Source organism: Prorops nasuta, unplaced genomic scaffold, assembly GCF_024137725.1.
Source record: "Prorops nasuta isolate Cenicafe-Biocafe unplaced genomic scaffold, Cenicafe_Pnas_1.2 PNAS00030, whole genome shotgun sequence".
Lineage (NCBI taxonomy): Eukaryota > Metazoa > Arthropoda > Insecta > Hymenoptera > Bethylidae > Prorops > Prorops nasuta.
The window spans coordinates 850,982-874,721 of NW_027116827.1; the positions used below are offsets into that span (position 1 = coordinate 850,982).

General features: G+C 40.1%; 2 protein-coding genes across 8 annotated transcripts in view; one reads left to right on the plus strand and one right to left on the minus strand.

The window, feature by feature from the left end:
* The window catches only part of cnc (cap-n-collar), a 72,194-nt gene that overhangs the window by 37,946 nt on the left and 10,508 nt on the right, over positions 1–23,740 (plus strand). For 6 of the 7 annotated variants that reach the window (XM_066742417.1, XM_066742418.1, XM_066742422.1 and 3 more), the window contains 4 exons: positions 7,776–8,065; positions 8,259–8,459; positions 16,697–16,931; positions 17,336–17,560. In XM_066742417.1, coding sequence (XP_066598514.1) covers positions 7,776–8,065; positions 8,259–8,459; positions 16,697–16,931; positions 17,336–17,560 — 951 coding nt within the window. The remainder of the gene's footprint in view (positions 1–7,775; positions 8,066–8,258; positions 8,460–16,696; positions 16,932–17,335; positions 17,561–23,740) is intronic. The other variant, XM_066742419.1, reaches the window with a different exon arrangement.
* LOC136782764 (ATP-dependent RNA helicase vasa) lies at positions 17,587–21,191 on the minus strand. The gene is made up of 4 exons (XM_066742428.1): positions 20,928–21,191; positions 20,260–20,318; positions 18,273–20,177; positions 17,587–18,195 (listed from the first exon to the last, which is right to left on the minus strand). The coding sequence occupies exons 2-4, from the start codon at positions 20,311–20,313 to the stop codon at positions 18,112–18,114; spliced, it is 2,043 nt and encodes a 680-aa protein (XP_066598525.1). The 5' UTR covers positions 20,314–20,318; positions 20,928–21,191; the 3' UTR covers positions 17,587–18,111.

The window sequence follows — 23,740 nt, forward strand, 5'->3', positions numbered from 1 at the left end:
TTAAGTTCCTCTTCTTGGCATCTCTTATTCCTTCGCCCCCCTCTCTTTTGACTTTCCAAAGTTCTGCCGCGTTACAATGGAGGCTTCACCATCGAGCTCTCTTCGAGGTCCGTTTTACCTGCTTCGGATTGCCTCTAAAGTTTTTTTTTCTTTTTTCATTTTTTTGTTGCCAATCACGCTGTCCTATTATAAGCGTCCTTGCCACGCTGCCTTTCCATAGGGTCCTTAAAAATCCCTCCTCCGGAGAAATTTTCATAATAAGATAAAAATTACTCGAACTCTCCATACGACACGACTGCACTTAAATCACAAGAACGAATTGTCGAGCAACTAAGATTCTAAACTATATAATTGTGGTTGTTTAGCGCCGTATCACACATACACACACACGCAGCACACTGTGAAAACTTGATATTATATACAAAGTCCACTGGAATGTAAGTTTTCGATCGGACTGACGCCAGCAGTCAGTGGAGAACAAGAAAAGGAAGGGAAAGAGCGTAAAGCCAACATTAAATAAACAAGAGACCTGGGTAAGGCGCTAAGGCAAGAATCTCATTCCTGGATATAGTGTTTATTTAGGATAGATATGTATCAGACTTTGCTGGTTAAGGTCAGCCTGTCACCTCAAGTACCATTAGCCCTTTCTAGACACCCTCTCCAATCGACCTCCAACCTGTCATTATTGCATCAAGCTCTTTTTTTGCTAAAGACAGTTTTCTCAGAATATTATCTACCTAAATACAGTGATTTACTCAAAGACTTTTATGCATGCTCTTGCACAGATTACACCTACCATCGAGAAAAGTTATTTTTTCATTTTTTTCACCTTAATTTATCTATAGGCGAGAATAAATCCCAGCACATATTCTACGGCACATTTTCTATATAGTAAATATATATATATAGTACATAGAGTAGCGAAAGAGACGAAAGTCCCGTGCTCCACATAGGAAAGGATGTATAATATTGCTGATTTGTCAGATCTGAAATCTGTTTTGTCATCGGCGAGATTTATGCGTTAGCACGTCTGTCGCTTTGCACACAAGATTCGTACATCATTATACAGCTTGCAAAAAGTACTTCCACCTAGAAGTGAGAAAATCTTCCTTATTTGGTACAAAGAAATTCTTACAGTTTCTTTCTTCGATTGTTGATTTAGAGAGACGATAGGTAAGCGCTGCTTAGAAACAAATGAGAAAACGGTACCGCGTTGAATACACTTTCTACCAGCTGATACAATTCTACTTGACAGATAGAAGAGGTTTAATTTGCCAGGTATTCGCAGCGCTCTTTCCGGTCGGGGCCCCCGTCCTTGGCGAAGAGTCGCACAGTGCTCGCAGCATAGGTGCACACATTGCTGCACGCAGGTATTACCAGAATTCCTGAGCGCGCACGCTTTTTTTGGCGAATCTTCGAGGTAAATGTATCTGCTGCCTAGGACAATGTTTTGGAAAGAGAAAAGGCGTGAAATGTACCCTCTAAGCATGACTCGACTACCTACGACGAGGACGCGTGGCCATCGAAAAAGTGCAAGCTAAACACGAGAGCGAACGTCATAGTATGAGGTGGCAAACAATGCTCATTGACGGCCAGCGAGCATGAGATCGAGAATGACTCATGCCTATACCGTACCGATCGGGTTTTTGACCCAGTTTCGCTTCAAAATACCTATTTACATACTTGCCGATCCCTCGACCCCCGGCTCTCTTCATCTTCCGTCAATCTTCCACCTGCGTTGCACGCGTTATAATGTATAACTGTTTAATAGTCCACTCTATACCACTGATAAATCGTCTTACGCATTATCATATTCGAATAAAGTTTCTTCTTCCCAGTGAATAATACCGCAACATCGTCAGACACAGGGCCAATGACCTACAACAATTGCACACGGTGCAATCACTATTTTTCAAGCAAGAGTTAAACATGGATATAGATATGGTCTACATGGCAAATTTATTTTAACCGATATATTTACCTCGTTAGAAAAATATTTGCAAAATTGCTGGTTGTTTATTGAAGGAAGAGTTGTTAACAGAATTATTTCGTGTTCGATCGCCACAATTATAACACGTTTACCTTATTACACATTTAGTTTTATGTATTCGATATGCAGGCTTCGCAATACGAGGCGTTACTACTGCAACATACTCGGACTTTGAGCATGGAAATAACGTCTCGTGCTTTCGACCAACTTTTACCTAAATTCCTTTTTCCTCGATTTTTTTTTGTTTTTTCTTTTGCAGGTTCAATCAATTCTTGTGTTACAGTCTGGTATAAAAACGCATTTCAGTGATTAAAGTTAATGAAGAATTTGAAAGGGAAAAGCTTTTGGAAAGCTGGGGAAAGTTGCGCAGGTCTTTTTGTGTGAAAGTGAAAAAAATATTCAAAAAGGTAGGATCGTATCGAGCGGTGTTGCGGGACAACCGACAATGCCGGAAAAGCACAAGTTCATGCAGCTACTATTATTTACCACATGTACGGGGTGTCTTACGTGTCGTTGTTGCGCGATGGCTCCAAAAGATCCAGCTCGCATTGTTGCGCGCTATATTTTTAGCAACGGTCCTATATTCCGCTAATGGTAACATGCCACGGGGTACAGTGATTTGCACTTATTACTTAATAAATCAGAACTTTCATACGACCTTATAACTATTTAAGAATCATTTTTCAACACTGCTACCTCTGTGTGCGTTTGTGAATATATTGCTTACGCGAAAAATTTCTTTTGCCAACACATATTTGATATATCGATCTTTAGAGAGCTGCGAAGATAAGTCGAGACACTTGCAACTTTTATAACCAGTTCCCTTCACCGTATCGAAAGGGGTACGTACTGTAATCAGAACTCCAAAAAATGGCAGGCCTAAAAAACGTAGCGCCTCGTTGCTATATTTACGAAAAAAACTCGCTCATGCCAGTTAATATCCGAAGGGATAGAGTATCCTCTTGTCTTGCGATCACTGAAAAAAAAGCTAAAAAGAAACAACAGGATGAAGAAAAAGCTGCAGTGGGAATACAAAGTACGGTACAAGAGTGCATTAAGAACTTGACCGAGAAAGAACAATGGAAGTTGATAATAATGATTACACTGGTCATCAGAGCTGTTTTTTTCGTCTGTTAATGCATTAATGTACCTTATAATCTATATCTAAGCGTCTCTGTACCCTATTTCTGATATTTATTTAAGCGTTTATCCAGTTAGCTTCACGTTAAATTATATACACTGTATTTAAAATGAGATTTTTTTGCAATTTAATCTGATTTTGTTTCCTATCGACAATGTTCTTGATGAACACAGTGGAATATTTCGTCTGGACATTATTGCTACCATTATAAAAACAAGCGAAATAGTAATATTCCTATGAGTATGTCGACCATCTTTTTGTCCTTTGAATCTGATGCTTTAAAGAAACTAAAATGATCATTATTGTTATTAAGAAAACGATAAATTAAAGAAGGAATAGCTGTTGACGAGAAATATCGAAAAACTCTAAAAATAGACTCGTTCACGTGCGTGTAATGATCGGATCAAGCGGTATCTACCAGGACATTACGTATAATCTTCAAAAAGTAATATACCGTTGCAACTATCAATTCTCTATATACTATCTTTAACGCGTCGTTTGCAATTATTGAATTAATTCAAAGTACACGTGCAAAGGAACAAAGAAAGACGACGACGCAAGAATAAAGGGTATCAATGGAGAGCAGGCATTTGACAGGATTCAGATTATATCTCAACTTCGGTGGCTTACAAGCTTTATCTCTGATCCAGTAAAAGGAAAGGTATATATACATATATATATATATATATATATATATCGATGAGCTTAAAGGAAAGAAAATTCACGAGTCACCCTATAGGAAGAGCGCACGCAGTGGCTTTTGATTTGGAATTTGGCGAAAAATAATTGAAGTAGAAAAATGACTGCACTTGAGATAAAATTGGAATGGATGGTTTTGGAGCGTGGCAATTTGAATGGAACGATTCGATTTGATGATTAATTATGTAGGAAGCGTTGGAGATTGGTGGGATCGCTCGAATGGAGAACGATAAAGATTGGAGGTGACTGTGGGTTGAACGAAGGCAAGATGCACCCCTGGCTGGCAAGGCAAAGTCGAGCGAACGAGGTTCGCTGCTACGTTCCCCGGTTCCTCGTTCACAGTGGGGAGTCGAAGAATAGTATTATGGGTAGAGACCTTCCCTCTCCTTCCTTCAGACCTCCGGCGCGCATTGTCTGGCAGCCATATTGGAATAACAGCCAACCCCGTCGTGATTGGTCCGTTTTTTAACGGAGAACCCGTGGGCTTGCTTGTTCGCCTGCTCGCTCCGTACACTCTGATGTGTACAATACAAGCCGGAGCCGGAGCCGGGCCGCGGGTTAGCCTTTACAGTACCACGCCACACTCTATCAGTCGACTCCATGTCCCGCTTGCATCACAATCATCCACTTGTGCTCCAATTATCATTCACCCGCACAATTCGATTCCCTCCCCCCACCCCCCTATATCTCTCTCTCTCTCTCTCTCTTCCAAATAAACCAACCTTCAATTTTTCCAAACCACTCGAAATCTCCGAAAATTCTCAACATTTTGCCAGACGCTGCTGTCATTAATAACAATTTCATCCGCAACAATGTTGAATCCATCGAAAATGTTCATCTCGTTCGATTCGTTCCGTGAACAGTTACACTTTGCGATCGTGCGGATTCCTAATGGACCGAAACGGTGTTATTGGTGAATGCAAACTTTCTATCAAAAGTTCTGTGCGAGCAAAAACTGTACTAGCGGTTCTACTCTTGTGCTGTGATATGTGCATGCTCCATTTTGGATTATACTGATTTAAAGTCCAGGGTACGTAGCGTAGTTTTTATTAGTCGACGGTATCAGTACCAAATACGCGGGGTTGTATTCGTAACGAGTGCCCAGATCGGAAGGTATAATACTGGTACCAATTAGACATTCGGACAATCGACAAATGGCGAACGATGATCCTTTGTATAATTAATGGACAGGAATAAAATTTAGCTCACTTTTCGCGTACCAAGCGTTACTGTTTCAAAACAAAATACAAATCGGTAATTCTATTACCAACTCCTCGTCACAATTAATTATCTTGAGGTAATTGACAAAATATATAATAGGGTGAAGCTCTGCACGATTCGCATCGAAAATCTTTGAAAAATACACAAAATGAGATATCGGGACACCGTCTTGCGGATTCTCCTCGGTATATATATATATATTGTAAATAGGGTAGCGCGAATATATATCGATAGAAGTATGGATAGATTTGTCAAGAGCTAGCCTCCCTCTATGACAATCGTGCCAGGGCATTCTAGTTTGAGGATTCTGCGTGCGTAGAATAGAAAATGGGGCTCCATAGCTGCTGTTTTGTTGCTTCGAGCGGTGCAACAGTCAGTGGGCCAAAAATTTTTGTCGAGTAATGCAGGAATTATTATCCGACGGCGAGGACAAGGGCGAGGACGAGGATGAGGATGAGAATGAAGGGGAGATGAAAACGGTCGTTAAGCGAGCGAGCGAACGAACGCGCGCGCGCGCGTGTTCGCGCGAAATATGAGAAATGATCTGTCGACATTCCCGCAGTCTCGGAAAAGACCGAGCGGTTGGCCGGTCGCGCGAGTTCAAAGAGGCCGTGAAGTCGGAAAGAAACTGAAAATCCGTCATCGGATAGAAGCAGTGATACGGCGATTTTCGCTACTCTGCCTTTGCCTTTACCTGGAAAAATCCAAAGAGCTTTGCTGATGCATTCAAAATCTATTCATCGATTACCCTGATCCTAACTGTAGGAATAAGGGATCAGAGCGTTTCGAGTACGCGCGATGCGAAGTTTCCTTTCAAACCGAGAGAATTGTCGCTGGACACACTGGACGTGGGACATTTCAATGTACACGGCTCGTGGATTCCTGATAATAATATCGTTTGATAAATTTTAACGAGACAGTGCTTGTTATATACTTGTCTTTCGACGCATTGATATAGAGATATTGGTAGTGGTGGCTGAGTGTATACATGTATTTTTTAGAGGTTGCGTATAGGAGTGGTGGCTTTCAGGACGATTGGAGTGGGAGGGGGAGGGTTCTCGGGGTTCCCTCAAATTATCTGTCGGCCATTATAGTGCGGTCGGGCACGCATTTGGGCCAGACAATGGCCGCTACCACTCGTTAATGTAATAGGCATCCAAAAGGTGCGATCTTCCTTCGGAAGAGGCCTTATGCTGTCGAATAGTCAGCCGAAGAACGGAATCTCTCCCTCGCTCTTTCTGCATCCCGCATCTCCCTCGCCCTCGGCTTAAGCTCGACCTGTCGAGTTTGAAGGTGGCGACGGCAACGGAGACGACGCCTCTAGCACCCAAAGAATTATTATTTTATGAGATTATTATCTCTAATAACATCAGCCGACTGAGGTCAGAGTCGGACAGAAAAAAAGCTTTCGTCTCATAAGAATTTTCGAACATGGATCCTCGATCTCTCTTCTGTCTGGACGCGAGTCGACCCGTCAAATTTTTATCAAGACAAATTCACTCGAAACAAACGTATACATCGTATAATCGAGGATTCGAACGAGGGATCTTTGTAGTCTTAGGAATAAGGGCCGAAAATCATCATTAGAAAAATTATGATTATATATATATATATATATATGGTTGATGCGTGTACTTGAAGTTTTACAAGCGAATATTGTATGTTAGTTTTGAGGAAGGATGAGAGGTTGGGATCGGTGACGTTGAGACTTACTCGCGCATTCCAGCTATATTCCAGGTCATTTTGGAGAAGCGTGCGTAGGGATGAAGTAGGGAAGAGACGAGGGCGTGCGATTGGCCGTGGGGCGGTAACATTCGGGGGTTGTTGGAACCAGCAGGTGGATCTTCAACAACACCCCTTTGTCCCTCAATTAGTTACGTCTTTTCCTCGCTCTCCTCCCTCCCTCCCTCAAATTTTACCTGTCCGTCGCGTCTGGCCAGTCCTCGAGAAACGCGCGTCAAGACTCAACGTTTCAGCCGAGTCATAGTTAATCTGACTTAGTTTCATCATTCCATAAACATTCCCTTTTTCCCCCGCGTCACGTTTATTGTACTCTACAATAATTTTTGCGCAGTCAGTGATATCGATCGACGTAACACTCCGAGAGTTTAAACATCTCTTCCCCTGTAGTACTACGCGCAGTTTACACACACACAATGGTGCTTCAGTTTGATAAAGAAAATTCTTAAAACCAGTGAATAGACCATTGATCATCGTAGCTTTAATAAACTCAGTGATCAGTGCCGATCTCTCAGTGAAGCGTTACAACACATATCTATATAAAGATTGGATTACTTTGATTCGAGCGACATATTAGCAAGGTGTAAACTCTTTGAATGGATCTAACGAAAGAAATATATTTTCAATACTTGGACTCGTCGGAAGATGAACGCATATGTTGTGCGTGAAATAGAGCAACGGACGGTTTTTTCCTCGTACTTTTGAAAAATGATTCACGAAACGCACGTGTAAATTATAGAAGACTGTATATTACCGTAAGACTCGCGAGGGGCAACAATTGCGTTACAATTATCGATATAGCAAATAAGGGAGCAATTGTAAAATACTATATTACCGATAAGGTTTATATAAATAGAAGTGTGTACTTATTACGAATCGTATAATATGATAGCATTGAAATGAGGAAATTATATGAGGCACTGGCGCAAAAGAGTGGTTGAAAAAATTGCTGAAAAAGTGAACATATCGGTGTGCAATTTATAGGTGAATACATCCTGAACTCTGGTGATCAGAAGAAGAGCAGTGACGTGATCGAAGGCGAGGACCAATTGCTGTGCGAGTCGTCCTTGAGCTTGAACAATCATCCATTGGACGAATTAACCGAAGATCCCCTTGGTCTCGAAAATGACTTTAATTTCGAGCTGCTCGATGATAATCTATTAGGAGGTCCTGCTGTAGAGGGGCTCCTCAGCAACGATTCGCTTGGTTTTCCCGACGGATTCAATCTCGAAGAGGCGCTCCAGCTTGTGGGCCTCGATGAGGCTCAGCCAGAGGTAAATTTCTTTAGTCTCTCTCTCTCTCTCTCAATTAACAGAATTTTGTGATGCAACCAGAAATTATTATCCAACTCCACTTACTAGCGTTCATCGTCGAAAATCGAATTTTAAGCATTTCAATTAAAAATCTTTGCGTAATCAGTTTGCGTAAGGTAATTTCGGAGACTGACCGAGAAAGATTGCTCGTTAGGAATCAAAGCCCGAAGTGAAGAAGAAGAAAAAGGGAGAGGAAGGGAGCGAGGAGTCCGCCAGTGAAAAGGACGAAGCTTCCGTGAACGGGACGAGTGACACCGAGGTCGACAAGTCACCCAAGAGCGAGGATCCGGAGACTGGCGATATGATCCACACACCGCAGTTTCACCATCCCCACGCCCACCATCGCTCATTCCAGGTACGCTATATACACTGCTTAAAATTATTTTAAAGTCACTGCAAAATCATCGGATCCTTACTCCCAACGAGCTTAAAATAACAACAAGTGACATCTGTATATATGTATACGCAGCTGCACTGGTTACGCAGAAGGATTTTTGCGAGGCGCACAATAATTTGATTTATTTATATTCATTTGTCGTTATATTTCTTTAATGATAAGTTCAGGAGCAAGATGGATGGGTGATGCTGTGTGATATATGAAGTAGGAAGGAGAGACCGAAAGTCGAAGATAAAAGTTCCGAGTGAGTAGCGACGGACGGTGCAAGATAGTTACAGCGACATTTATAGATCATAAACGAGACACGCGTTATTTACAGCGTCGGCAGCGAGAAGTGCAATACGGACCACTTGCGTTTGCCCTTCTTTGTAACCGGTAATTATCCGTCGTAACCAGGTTCTCGCGTAACGAGCCCAAAGGACGTAATCTGTAATTTCTCCACAACGCCAAAACAACTCTGCTCTACCACCCCTCTGGAGACTTCTTCCTTTTCGTCCACGTTTCGTTTCTTCATTTTCTAAATCCTCGCTCAAGCTGTACATATACATATATGTATATACTATATTGACTTATCGATCAGAACTTGGATTTATTGAGGGAATTATTTTGTTTCTTCAACGTCTACCGCAAGCCTTCAGATTTATTATTGTATTCGGCCAGGCAAATGCACAGCAGTACAGCAAAGTCTTACGAGAGAGATGCGCCAGCCTAACTATGCAAAGAAATTACAGGCTGCTGCTATCCGCCACTGTTTAGAAGCAGTTTGCTACCTGCTGTTTGGCTGCTGTTACTGTCGCACACTTATGTAATACATTTTTGCTAACGTCCGTTGATTGTAATTACCATTCATTAAACGGCACGTTTAAATCTACACACATGTACATAATAGTACATTCGTGTAGCAGATACTCTATATATATATATATATATATATGTATACAAATATACCAAGTCCAATCGTTCGATACAAGTAATATATTTGCTGCATCGCTCCTGAACCAGATTTCGTTACGTCACACGCACAATACGCGTTCCTTTCGAGTGAATTAATTAACAGCGGACTGTCATTAACGACCTCGCATCTATCAACAGCCTCTTAGGTTTTTCGAAGTTATTCCATATACATATATATACCTATATCAATGCGAGTGTTGAAAATTCATCGCATATTGCGAAATGCGACAAAGGCGCGAGAGCACCGATAGAATAAACATTGGCTAAATTGACGACAGCAGGTCTTTTGATGGAGGCTGCAGGGACAATCAAGGAAGAGACGCGAGATGAATCTTGCGAGGAAATCGCGCGTGTTGCTGCAAGTAGGGACGATCGTGACAATGACCTAGCCGCGGATAGACGCGGTTCCCCGAGGGAAAAAAAAGAGAAATAGAGAGAGAGAGAGAGAGAGAGAGAGAAGACAACGTGATGCAATATGCGTGTGTGCAGGCAGGACGACTCGTACGCACGTGGAACAGCACACCTGAATAGAACCGACCAATGAGCTGGTGCCGCAAATCCCTACCAACTTTGCACCGACTCCAACAATCGCGATCCTCCGGCCGTCCGCGACAACGCGGTCATCACTGACACTAGTGGCCGGCACGCGGTTACAAGTGAACGCGAGTTACTCAAAACCTATACGTGCGTTTTTCATCCACATTCCGCGGACGACCTCTCGTCATCCCTCGAGGCTCCCTGTATCGATGAATCGACGAAGAAGCCGATAAAGAAGTTCGTCTATTCGCCATCCTGTATATATATATATATATAACATCCTACGAACAAAGCTTGGAGGAATCCGTGTGTCACACAAACTGCAGGATAAAGACTGGATAAAAGTGATCCATCTCTCGACCGGTCCGAGAAGAAGACACGCGCGCGCGCGCGCGCAGGTGATTTGACCCCGTCGATCTTGACATTAGACGAACATTAATCTTGGTAAGCGCGTTTATTATCGGAACTGTGTTGCGCGATGTAAATGATTTTGAGAGTGCGTCCCAGTCGAGCCGTTCCTCGAGCTATGATCCTCTTGACAATCGGTCAGTGTTTCTTACGCTCAAAACACTCCGGAGGGACCGCTGATCGAATGTAACGGTCAGCTGTCAAGGTCACACCGGTGTGGTCGCTCGATCAGCTTTGATTTCTGGTGCAATCACTTATGGCCAGATATCCCATCGACGACAAAAGGAACAGATGAACGACGTGCAGCAAATCCTACTTAAATCTCATTGCCAGCCAATCGAGCAACAATACTCAAGCGCTCCAGAATGTTGGAGCTTGATCCTGGACGAAGGACTCTTGCAGGTATATCTTATACAGCTCTAAATGTACAGTATACATATGGAGGAGGAAGAAATTCTCCAAGTTTTTAAAAATATATACACGTAGAGCGTAACCGATAAGAATTGAAATTGCAAGAGAACTTGTACGTAAAACTATATACTAAAACTTGCAATGGAATGTCCCAAATACAATATGTATATATGGCGATAGGGATAAATTGGCGGAAAGGTGTTTTTGTTAAAGAGCTTGCTGAAGTACGCATTTGATATAATTGTACAAGTACACGGTCTGGTGACCTTGTCTTCTGCGGGTTGTTTCAGTCCAAAGCAGTTATTATGCCAACCACTGGCAGTTAATACTTCTTTATACGGATCCCGCGAGCCTCTCAACACGTAATGAGCGCACTAAATTAATATATTCGTATATGCCAGGACTGCGGGACCTTTGCCTATGCGAAGGATATGTCGTGCGTATTGTGTAAAAGGGTTACGCAAGAAGAAACAACGCCGTTGGTCACAAACCATATCATTTTTGGAACTCTTCTCTCACGCGACTGTCGTATTAACACTGACCTCAGTCACCTGTAATTGCTATGTGTTACACTGTGCCGAGATAAAGACACTCGTAATACGCCGTATTATAACGTCTCGTCGTCGTGCGCTGTGCGCCTCTTACGTATCGTCTGATTTTTTCCTCCGCGAAAGACAATTCCTCCTGACTTGCTACGTGCGATTCGCTACCATCTCTTTCCGGAGGAGCCTTGAATTCACTAATGCCTCTCCCTGTGGCGGTGCTGGGGCTAGCTCTTCCTCGTGCGCTCGATTCAAGAAAAAAAATCGCGCAGCCCGGACGAGGGCCCGACGAGAAACATATTGTACCTTCGCGGATACACGCAAATAACCTCCGTGCAATCTTCCGTCAATCCTGCGTGCGCATATGTTTTTTGTTCTTCGTCAAAGTCCACATTACTGTGCCTAAATTCTCTTACTTTTTTCTCCTCTATATCGTAAAACTTTTTTTAGCGGTAAGAATTTTACTTTGCTAACGAGCATCGAAGAAAATATTATCTTATCTTTCGTTCATGTCAAGTCAAATGAATACATTGATTTGAAGGTTCGTCGTATTAAAGGTATCCTTGAAGACTCACTGGCGCGGTCGAACAATTATTGCGATAAATGTTTAAGTATTGTATAAAAATTATTTTTCAATTCAAACGAGCAACAGTTTTTACTTTTTCTGACTTATCGTGTTACAGGCGTACGCGAACGCACAATTCGTATTTTTTTTAGTCCACCGTCCAAGAAGACCTGGTAAAGTGACAGATTTTCCTTGTTCCGCTATAACTGAAATCCTTCGATCTTGGTCGTTCGAAGGTTTAAAGCTTCAAATATTTAAAGTTTTGACAGGAGGAGGCCTGCACCCAAATTCTTAAGATGTAATTAAGTGGCCAGACCTTACTGACCTTTCGACCAGGGATTATCTTTAACCAGCTGACCCTACGATCCTAGCACTCGTTTCGTCCAAATCCAATTTGTCACTGCGTACGCACTAATCTCGAAAGATAAATCTCAATTTCCGGCAGTCTCTAAATTTCAATGTTATGTATTCCATGTTTTATAAATATAGTTAATGTTTATCACACTCATCCAATGGTTATTTTATTTATTTATAATTTTACCACGATTTACACAAGATTTACTTACGAGTTCTCGATAGACACAATACTTATATACTATAATCAAACTAACGATCATGACCCACTTTACAAAGTATTTATTTACAGGATCGTTGTTATTTCAATTTGCACTTAGGCATAGCACGCATCTTTACATTTTACATAACTTTTCTCGTCAAAGTTTTGCATGCTGTAATTCTTCTATTGCGTGTAATTAACAGTAAAGAATAAACAAATAAAGACACAACAATTATAGCAAGTTTTTGTTCAAAGGTTTTTATTAGTAAACGGTTAATATCTCCGCCCATATGCACATTTTTCCAGATTAGCATATTGCACGCAAGTATACAGTTGCGGTGATCGCTAAAAGTATCGGCATTTGCACTGCAGACACAATGTTTTTATTCCTCTCGAAAGAGAGGGGAAAAAAGTTTGACGAATCGCTCATCGCTCAAGAGCGTTAAGAACGCTTCTTCCTCGATGCATCGCGGCGCTGCTTGTAATTGCCAACATTGTTTCACCTTCGTAAATTATGCATTTCTGCGATAACACAAAATCGTACTTTGCTGCCGAAAGTTTCGAGCGAGGGAAACAATTAGCCAACGATAAATAGTAACGTTACGAGGATAGCTAGAGAGGTGGGTTCCTCTGCGCGTATCCTAAACACACGGGCCCTTCAGGGTTTACACGGTCCAGTCTTTCTGCAAAATTCATCCGTTGGTTGGTGATAATTCGAAAAGGCTATTTTTGTAAGGCGGATGACGATAAATGGCCGTTAAATTTTGTTGATGAATCGTTCATTATAGGCATAAGTGTTCCCTCACTGATGTAAAATTGGTGTCGATTATTCAGGCTGTGATTGTGACCGATTAACGAGGCTCGATCGATGATCCACGTCGGATTCGCTCTTTTCATTATTTCGTAACGATGCAGAGATGAACGTGCTGCTTATTACTTCTGGCGGGGAGATAGAAAACTACCGAGTGACCTTTGGCCGTGATTGACGGACTTCCTTCATAGCCGCCGTATACTTGTCGCGCACCTACACGCATGCACCATGTTACATGCACATGTATACACCTTTACCCGTGAATTTGCCATACCTTACACAGTAGCGTGATATTTGCCGTGGTACTTGGATATTTGCTTAGAACCTCGAGCGTTGGAGAAGGGTCCTTGAGGTATCCTTGGACTTCCCACAATATTTACACACAACATCCAGTTACGATTCGAGAGGACACAGGAAAGGAGAGAGCTGTATCTAAGGATAAAGGAGCGCAGGAAGATAGTAATCGTGAGATGAAGCGATCCCGGAGGCGAATAGACCAAAGCAAACTATGGATCACCGTACTCTGAGAATGTAAAGATGAAATTAATAAGAGAAACTTGGTGTACGTTATAGAAGCTATATAGGTATATGTGGAATAGACGAAAAGACTACCGTGTAGACTAGGAGGGAGGGGGGGGGGGGTGGAAGAAATAACACAGAGGGAAGTAAGAGTAAGGTAAGAATAGAGAGAAGCGAAAGAGCTGAAGAGAGACCGTATTAGAACATATTTGTGTTGCAACTACGTACTTGTTCATCTCAACGGTACCAAGTAAACTGTGCCAACATGCATCAATACGATGACCATCTCGATGAATCACAATTAGTATTACTAGCCATTAGGCAGAAACGCGTATTGCCTCTAATGATTATAATTTTCGTAAGCATTATTGGAATACAAGATGTTTGATGAGACCTATTCCTACCATAAGCTTTTATCGTCGATATTATCAGCACAAAGTGGTAGGAAAATGCATTTCTCAGATGGTTTTTATTATTGGTTTTTGCCAGCGGATTGATCAATCGACAAAAGCAAGTTTTCATTGGAATAGTTTTTTACGAGCTGGAACGTTTTTAGCGTTGCAGTGCCTTACACGCGTTATCCTTGCCGAGTAATTTTCTACGAGAACCAAGAAACACGACGGGACATCAAGCCGGAGCCCGTTCCGTTCGTCAAGATTCCAAGCAGCTGTTGGACTTATGCACTGTGAAATGCATAATGCACTTCGATATGGACTATCTAGGATGTGCGTTGTACGCTGCTTCTGTTGGCGCTTGTAGTCATTGAGGCTATACACTCGAAATAATACTGTCAGAAATTTATCAAATTTATGTCGGTCGAGTACATTCACAAATCTCTCATTGCTGCCATTTGTATCTTTCGTAGTAGCTTTTGCGTCAAAAGCGGATCCTTCGCGATTTAGCAAAGATGAGATCCGACCAAACAACAGTAAAATTGCGCGGGCACGAAATTGATTCGTGGGAAAATGTTCAAACGTACGACGACAATAGGGGGTACAACAATCTCTGTTTGCCAAGTCGAGACTTTTAACAGTGAATGCACCCTCCGTCAATATTTTCATTCACAACTTTCGCGGGTTAAAAAGGCCTTGGCAGCGGTCACGTAGAAAAACAAGTCTAGTGACAAGGTGAAAGGTGAGGGAGGTGATCGAGAAAGAAAGAAATAACAGTTTCAATCCGAACGATCTGGCAGGTGCTAAGCGATCGGTCGTTGCCTGACATTCCTATAAAATCTCCGCGCCTTCAACAATGTATTAATTTATATCGGGCTATTCATTATAAATATGTACAATGGAAGAGAGGGGGGGGGGGGATATGAAAAATTGATACGTTGAATAAAAAAGGACAATAATGAGTGTTCTATATAATGAATATTTTTACCATGCTCGGAGAAAGGCGAGGATAAAAAAAAAGAGAGCTCGTGCTCGTAAGGAGATCGGGCAGGTCCTCGACAGTTGCCTTCAAACATCTGCCGAGAGACGGAGATATCTTTCCTTGCAGCTTCGCAGATTCACGTGACTTCGCGCAGCGGCTCCGCTATGTGTGAGGTGAAAGATCTTCCGCCTTCGTGAAAAGGTACGCGCGTGTACATACGTCTGCACGTATAATGGATAGCACGGACACGGATATTCATGCATACATGCGTAGATATTACGTTGGTGCATAAATCATAAGCACCCTCCGGTAGCTCCAAGGAATACGCGCCACGTTCGTTGCACCATTTGGACGCGTTCCAAGGATCCGGCTTGTCTCTCGTCAACGTGAAAATGTAGATCTATCGATTTAATTATCATCGGAATCTCAGCACAACATTTACAAACGAAAATAAAATTACATTGGGAGCGAAGAATGAGATTGGGGATCGATGGATTGAATAAAGTAGTACAACCGCAACATCAGGACTTAAAATTGAAACGAATTAAGAGCAGATGGATATTTATATGCATTTGGATGGGATCAGGGCGAAGATAGTGGATGATGAGAGAAGGCGAGGGGCAGAGGGAGGGGGGAGGAGGAGGAGGAAGCAGTAATCCATTAGAAACGTAGCGGTGCGACAAATCGCCGCGGAACAAACGTCTCTCGTCCTACATTTCGCGGTCTACAGTCGACAGATGCGCTGACAAGCGAGAATCGCCTTAAAGGCGTCGCGCGCTCGACAGATTGCACCGGCTCGACTGATTGATGCACCCGACAACAATCCACTGTGTCCTGCCACAACCACACAGCAGCTTCCCTATTCATCTTCTTCTTGCGCGTCCGTGCATTAGCGACACTGCTACGTGCATTAAGCATCCGTAGGTCTCGCTCCTGAGATACTACTGGTATACCGTATAGCACTTATCCTACCCTTCTTTCTTTTTTGTATTTTTCAATATATATATATGGATGTATATGTGTATACCGTAGGATCATAGCCAATTGAACCATTTACCAACAATGTTTAATTCCACTGCACCAGATATCCCCAGATTGTCCGAGAAGAATCGTTAAAACAAAACAATCAGTTTTATTTTTTTAACGTCAGGATTCATTGACCCATGTAACTTTTTTGATTGACACGATTTGGGAATGGAGACAGGACACGGCGTGACATGTCCCACGTAGGTTATTAATATTCTGTGCTTTACCATCCTCTGCGTAACCAACACCTACGTAGCCAGCGGGGTTTCTTCTTCTCTGGAATTTACGTATCAACCTGCTTGATATGTGACAAGCGTTATCGCTCTAAACCCATCTCAACATGATTAACTATCAATAATTTCTTACCTTTCATATGCATTGCACTGTTATAATCTTTGTTGTAAATCAAACCTAACGTTTACTCCTTATCCCAATGTTACTTATTAGATTGAAGTAAATTTCGTTCGAGATCTAATTATTGTCCAATTTTAGGGTCGCACGCCACTTATGCGTGCAATGAGCATGGAACAGCGATGGCCAGACATAGCATCCATAATTACACTGCCTGGGACACCAGACCATTTTACGCATCCCGCACATCCTGGATATCCAGGACATGGTATAAGTCACACTCATTACGAAACACAGCGTAATGTTCTGCTTCACAATGCTACTTTGGCACCTCCTGTCGGAGACCTTAATTCCACGGGACCATATCACAATGTGGGTGAGTATTAGTCGGCGTTTGATTTGCTAAAGTAGTTCATCGACCAGATTACACACGCATACGTAGCAAAGTGATGCAAAGAGAGCAATTATTTTTTCCAGCTTTTGTCTAAAAGAAAATGTCATTTAAAATAATACACATTGTTATCGATACTACCAAATTATACAAAAACAAAAAACTATACCGTATCTGTCTCAATTAAATAAAGAGATTAGTACATTTACTTAAAAAGAAAATTTGTAGAATCGAGCGACTGTTTGGCGTTACTCGAAGCTTCTACTTACGTTTATATTTACGGATGCTATGTGTTATAGTATGAGCTATATTTTTTGCATTGCTCCAGCACGTGTATACCTCTTAGTACAAATATTTCTTTGTCTGAACTAAACTGCTCACTGATGCAGGTGGATCGTCAAATTTGGGATCAGCTGTTGCTACATCGATGAACCTAACAAACAGCAATGAACCTATGGGAGCAGAAAGTAATGCAGCATACAAATCAGAACCCAGTGACATGATGTACTATCATACACAGACGTCGGATTCTATCAATCAAACAACTGATGGATTTCTTTCGTCATTGTTGAATGACGAAGATTTACACTTAATGGACATGGCTATGAATGAGGGTAAGTATATGTTCACAATGCCGTACTCGGTTTTGTCATTTTATTGTAAAATGAAACGTATAAAATTGTTATAACACAACGATTAATGAAAACGAATGTATTTTGAATATTTTTAGTAATATACTACTTTATAAAATATATTCTCATACTGTACAAACAATCGTTGAACTTAAGGTAACCAATCAGTTTTCAGTAATACTGATTTAGATCACAAATCTATACGTAATAATATTTGAACACAAACAGTCAGTCCTTGTGATATTAAGCTAATATTACATTTCGGAAGCATCAGTCACTTCTATACAACTGATAAGACTGTATTAAGTAATGAGCCTTAACATAAAAATACAGGTTTGGATTGCTAACTATTTAAAATAAACTGTATACAAAGGAAAATAGTTAACATACATTAAAAAAAATGTAACATCTGTTATAGATGATTGAAGTACTTAGAATTATTGCCTCATAGTATTCAAGAAATATGAATACAGATAATATCCTAATTATTAATGACTCTTATACTTAGTTAATAAAGACTAAGTCTCAGAAAACTACCACTCCTCTTCTGGCTCATTGGCTGCATTATCGTATGCAGATTGAGAATACTGCTCCTCTCCAGCATCGTCATTGTCAAACTATCCAACAAAAAATATTTCATATTACAAATCAACTTTTTATTACAAAAGTAATAAGTAATTAAACATTTACTTACACTTCTAACATCTTTAGCACCAAATCTGCTTGATCTGCCAGGAGCATACGATCTGCTACCACCTCCAGCTTCCAACCAATCTGGTACAGGCTGTCCAGCTTGCTTTAGAATCTTTACTAGATCCGGAGCTAAAGCTCCATCATTTTCAGAATCAAAGAAGCTGGTTGCTTTTCCTCGATTTCCTACTCGTCCAGTTCTCCCAATTCTGTGTACATATTCATCAATGGATTTTGGCATGTCATAATTGATTACATGTGAAACTCCTTTTATGTCTAAGCCACGTGCAGCAACCGCTGTTGCAACTAAAATTTGCATGGTACCATTTTTGAAGTCTCTAAGAGCTTCTTCTCTTTGTCTTTGTTGTCGATCTCCATGTATACTGGTTGTGGGTAAACTCTTCTGTGATAAATAAGCAGCAATGAAATCTGCTGTCCTCTTCATTTCAACAAATACAAGTGTACGCTGTAGACCATTATCACTTTCTTTTGTCAAAATTTCAGTAAGCATCTCTCTTTTTTTATGTTGTGTGACTTCATAAAAGTTTTGCTCGACATCAGAGCAAGCTCCACCCACAATACCTACTGCTAAGAAGAGATAATTACTCAAAAATCGCTTAGCTAGATGCTGTACTTCATCAGGGAAAGTAGCTGAGAACATTAGGGTTTGTCTTTCTCCGCAAGCTACCATAGACTCATGATCAGCTATTTTTTCAATACTTGGTAAAAATCCCATATCTAACATGCGGTCAGCTTCGTCGAGGACAAAGAACCGGACAGAGCTAAATGTCAGTCTACCTCTGTCCAGAAAGTCTATTAATCTTCCTGGAGTGGCAACCAATACATGTACTCCTGCCGAAACCTTCCCTCCTTGATGAATAACTCCTGTACCACCATAAGCCACTGTATATTTGATTATAGTACCATTAGCAAATTTAGCCACTTGTTGGCCAATTTGTATTGCTAATTCTCTAGTAGGAGACATAATGACTACTTGTGGCTCTGAGTGATCTGTTACTACTAAATCTTGTGGCTCATTCAATAAACTGTGTAAAATAGGCAGTACAAAGGCAGCAGTTTTCCCAGAGCCAGTTTGCGCACAGGCCATAAGATCTCTCCCAGACATAATTATAGGAATTGCATATTTCTGAACAGGCGTGGGTTTGGTATATCCAGATTTTTTGATGTTGTCTATTAAGGACTTACGAAGTCCAGCCCCTTCAAAAGTATTAACATGCTGTGGTGCATTTTCTCCTGATACATTTACTTCAATCTGATCATATTTATCAAAATTTATTCCAGCGTCAACACTGTAGCCAAATAAACTTGCTTCATCTGTAGGATCTTCTGGGGGAATATATAAAGGTGGTCTTTCTGGTTTTTCATCCATATTATTATTATCGTCCTCGTTTCTACCATCCTCGTTTCTACTTCTACCTCCCCTACCGCCGCCTCTTCCACCTCCACGACCACCTCTTGAGCCAAAATTGCTTGAACCTTCAAAATCATTATCATAGTTATTTCCACCACGCCTGTCATTATCATCATCCTCATAGTTCCTCTGGCCACCATCAAAACCATTATTTCTGTCCGAATTCCTGTCTGAGAAACCACCCCTACCACCCCTGCCTCTACCAGTCCCTCTCCCACGACCACCTCCTCTACCTCTTCTATTTTCACCAGAGTCGGAATCTCGGTTATAATTGTTCCCTCTGTTGTAACCTTCTCCTGAACCAGATTCTTCCCAATCTCTGTTTCCACTTTCATCAGTACGATAACTGCCAACACCACTGCTACTATTATTTCTACCACTGAATCCACTTGCTCCTCCTTCATTCCATTCATCGTTATTATTACTGTAAGGTTTAAATCCTCGACCTTTACCATAGCTGTATCCATCATCCTCAAACTACAAATATTTGCAAGACTTAGTTAATTCTGTATTAGAAATTAAATTCTTCTATCAAATAATTATAATAAATTATACTTACAGATGATGTGTTTTTTGGAGGTTGAGAAAAATCTACGTCCCACTCATCAGCCATTTTGTCTAAAAATGTTTAAAATTCTCATCTTTAAAAACTTTTACTTATCGACAGTTATTTACAAATAATCATACAATATCTCATAAAATTTAGGAACAACTTGTACTATAATAAGGTGCCAAAATTAAAAAACTGTCTCTGCATCGATAAAATAAGCTGGTTAAAACAAATTCTTGATGAAATATTATGATATACATTGGTATATTATTATACTTTACATAATAATCAGTTTATCTCAGTATAGTTGAATTTGTATCGTACAATTTGCTAAGCATTATTACCATCCAGAGCATTCTGAATCGATAATCAGTATTATTCTGTCTAGCAATTATTTCTTGTTGTTTGGCCCCCTACTGATGTAATTAGTGAAATTATTTACCCTCACTATTTCATGTTTTCTTTGACAAAAATAAGACATACAAATGTTACTTGCCAATTTTTACTCAATCATTTTATAAACACTGATAAATACCATTTTTATTAACTAATTTATAACTAAAAAGATAAATTCCACGTGCAAGCGATAAACAATGATCGTGCTCAAGGGCAAATAAATATGAAGCCACAAATGATCGAGTTATATGTTAATAAGAAAAGAACATTGCACTACTTACCTACGCTTATAGATAATATTGAATGAAACTGGATAAGAAAACAGGTAGACTTCAATCTATCACCACTTTTTCTTTGTTAAACAAGAAGATAAAATCGATTCCTGTGGGGCTGCAATGCTCAATTGAACAATTCCGAATTGCGTCTTATATCCCTTGCCGGCTTCTCGTACGAAAAGGACCAGCTAACGAATCAGCTTACGTGCTTTGCAAGAGCTTTTACGGGAGGGGGTAGACGAATCCTGCGTGTTGCCGGCTGCGCATGAGCTCTGCTACTCTAGAGCCATCTCAACTTCTAAACTAATAAACAAAGAGAATTCAGCGAATCCAGAAAGCCTGCTTCAGTGTATATTTTTTTCAACAATAGCTCTTTCTCTCTTTCTCTCGGTTTTTATATTCAATCTACCCCTATTGTCGCGTGTATCTCTATCATATAATAAATAATATTTCGAAAATTACAAAGTTGATAACAATATTAAACATTTAATTAAATTATTCAAAATACAACGATGTTAATAGTAGTTATTAATAATTGTAGTGACCATTTGCTCGATTTAATATATACTGCACATATACCATGCGCCCGTTTAAACAGAATAAATTCTTAGATATTTCTGTTAATTTAAACACACGTTATGAATATTATTAACTATTTATAATAACTTTATAAAAATTCGCAGTTTATTCTCGCAAGAATATAAACATATTTTTAACCATATAAAATTTTAAACGGCAGTAAAACTAAAACTGAATATTAGATTTAAAGTGAATGTAAAATAGAGCAGAGCTTCAGGATTGCGAGAAAAGGGAACGCTCTTGTATCTTATACATTTTTCTTGTGAGATGTTCCAAGAAATATAATACCATATCGTATTACGTACAAGTGTGTGCTCGCTGTGGACAAGTACACGAAATACACTTTCTGTAGAAACTAGTGCAATGATCTTATGTGGTCGTGCGCAAGCGTTGATTGACTCAATTAAGCGTGGAAAATAATACCGGTGTAATACCGGCGAGTAGACTATTTGAATATTCAATGCTTAACGTAGTGAATCGACGATTTTCTTCACTTCCATTGCAGTGAGCTTGTTTTCACGCGGTTACGAAGCCTAAACTACCGACACGTTTTATAACAGGTCCTTGAAAGCGTTATTTGTGCTCCTCAAATGGTCTTTTTTTTCTCATTCAAAATGCCTCACCATATTATCGTAGCCAAAACAAACTCAAGTGCTGGGTAACTTTTTCTCGTGCAGTTTAGCAGTGTTTATTCATAAATCATTCCAAAGTCGTAAATAGCTTTAAAATTTTCTTTGAATAGATTTCGAGATATTTTTTGTTTTATTAGTATTGGCTGGTTTATTTTCTCGTAAATGCTCGGTTACTTGTCTCTGATATTTTACATAGGCAAGCAAAATTCATGGGCCTTTGCAGTATGCGTTATCTTTCGTCGGTATTCAGTTATTGATAAAACTAAAAAGCTAGCTTTCTCAGATATACAAATTTATACGAACTAGCGTAATCTAAGAAGTAAGTGTCAAGTGATGTTTGCCGTGCGCAATGGGATATCCTACATTTCTATCGTTTTTAATCGTCTTAACGGTAAGATCTCGAGTAAGGTATTCAATAACAATCGAAGCCCCACAATTCTCTATATTGCTGCTGATAGAAATATTTTTTCTTAATATTATAAATAAATTTATATTAATATTCATTATCTACCTGTTAATTTACATCTTATCAGATGTATATAAATATTTATTTTGAATGTCGTTAATCATTCAATATGCATCGTATTGTGTTTTCGTTTCCGTTTGTATTTTAATGTATATTAAACAGATTTGTGTTTCTTTTGGGTTTGTTTAGAATCGCGTAAGAACTTTCGGATATTTCCCTCATGTATACTACAGTAAGGTTTCAAGTGTTTGACCTGAAACACTTACAAACTAAGAACATGAAGTGTCATTCCCAAGATGGTTAAATTTCTATATTTTGTTTCCAACGTAGATGCTCAGTTTTCTAGATTTTCATTCAGTTTTCACCTAAATTGTTTAAATATCTGAAGAATATGAGTAATTACGGTTTTATGCTAGAAAAACGATGTCAATTTGTCATTATGAATGGTTATATTAGCGGGAAAAAGGCATATTTATTTATGTTTCTGTTTAGTACGACAAAATAAGGATAATTACTAGGTTTACCATGAAATTTGTTTCATCAACGAGAGATGAGTAATTGAGAAGAAACGAGGATTGCAACGATGACTGTTATTGCTTTAGGATGACGATTCATGTAAAGTACAGGGATATTGCTCGTATGAAAAAGTGGGCATCTATGCACAGCTTATACTTATACCGTATACATATTACATTCGTGCCAATTGAATTTCTACATTCGTGTCACAATCGACACAATCTCGATAGTGACTCATTCCCTTCCTCTAGCAAAGGATTTCGTTGAGTAGTAGTCGTGTTTGTATATGATAGAACGAATTTGATTCACCCCGTACGAGTCGAGGCGTCTTTCCAAGCTTTCGTTACAATCGAAAGAGTTAAGAAATTGTTTGCATAATTCAAATAGTTACACGTCAGAGGCAATTCCATAGTCTCGTTGTTGTAGGATCCAAAGTGCGTTTTGGCGGTAAATGTCAGAGCTGCACAGATACTATTGGGCAAATATAGATTTTTTCTTCTATCTCATATTTTAGCGTACCTGTTTGCTTCGTTTGTTTCTTGGAAAACGTTATAATGCACATATTGCAAACAAGACGAATAATAATAAAGGTTACGCAAAGCAGTGAAGCGTAGTTTTATGACACT

Coding starts and splice junctions, on each gene's coding strand:
- LOC136782764 (XM_066742428.1), bottom strand. CDS start 20,313: ATGGCTGATGAGTGGGACGTAGATTTTTCTCAACCTCCAAAAAACACA. Junction 20,178..20,259: donor CTCCAAAAAACACATCATCT/GTAAGTATAATT, acceptor AAATATTTGTAG/TTTGAGGATGATGGATACAG. Junction 18,196..18,272: donor GTGCTAAAGATGTTAGAAGT/GTAAGTAAATGT, acceptor TTTGTTGGATAG/TTTGACAATGACGATGCTGG.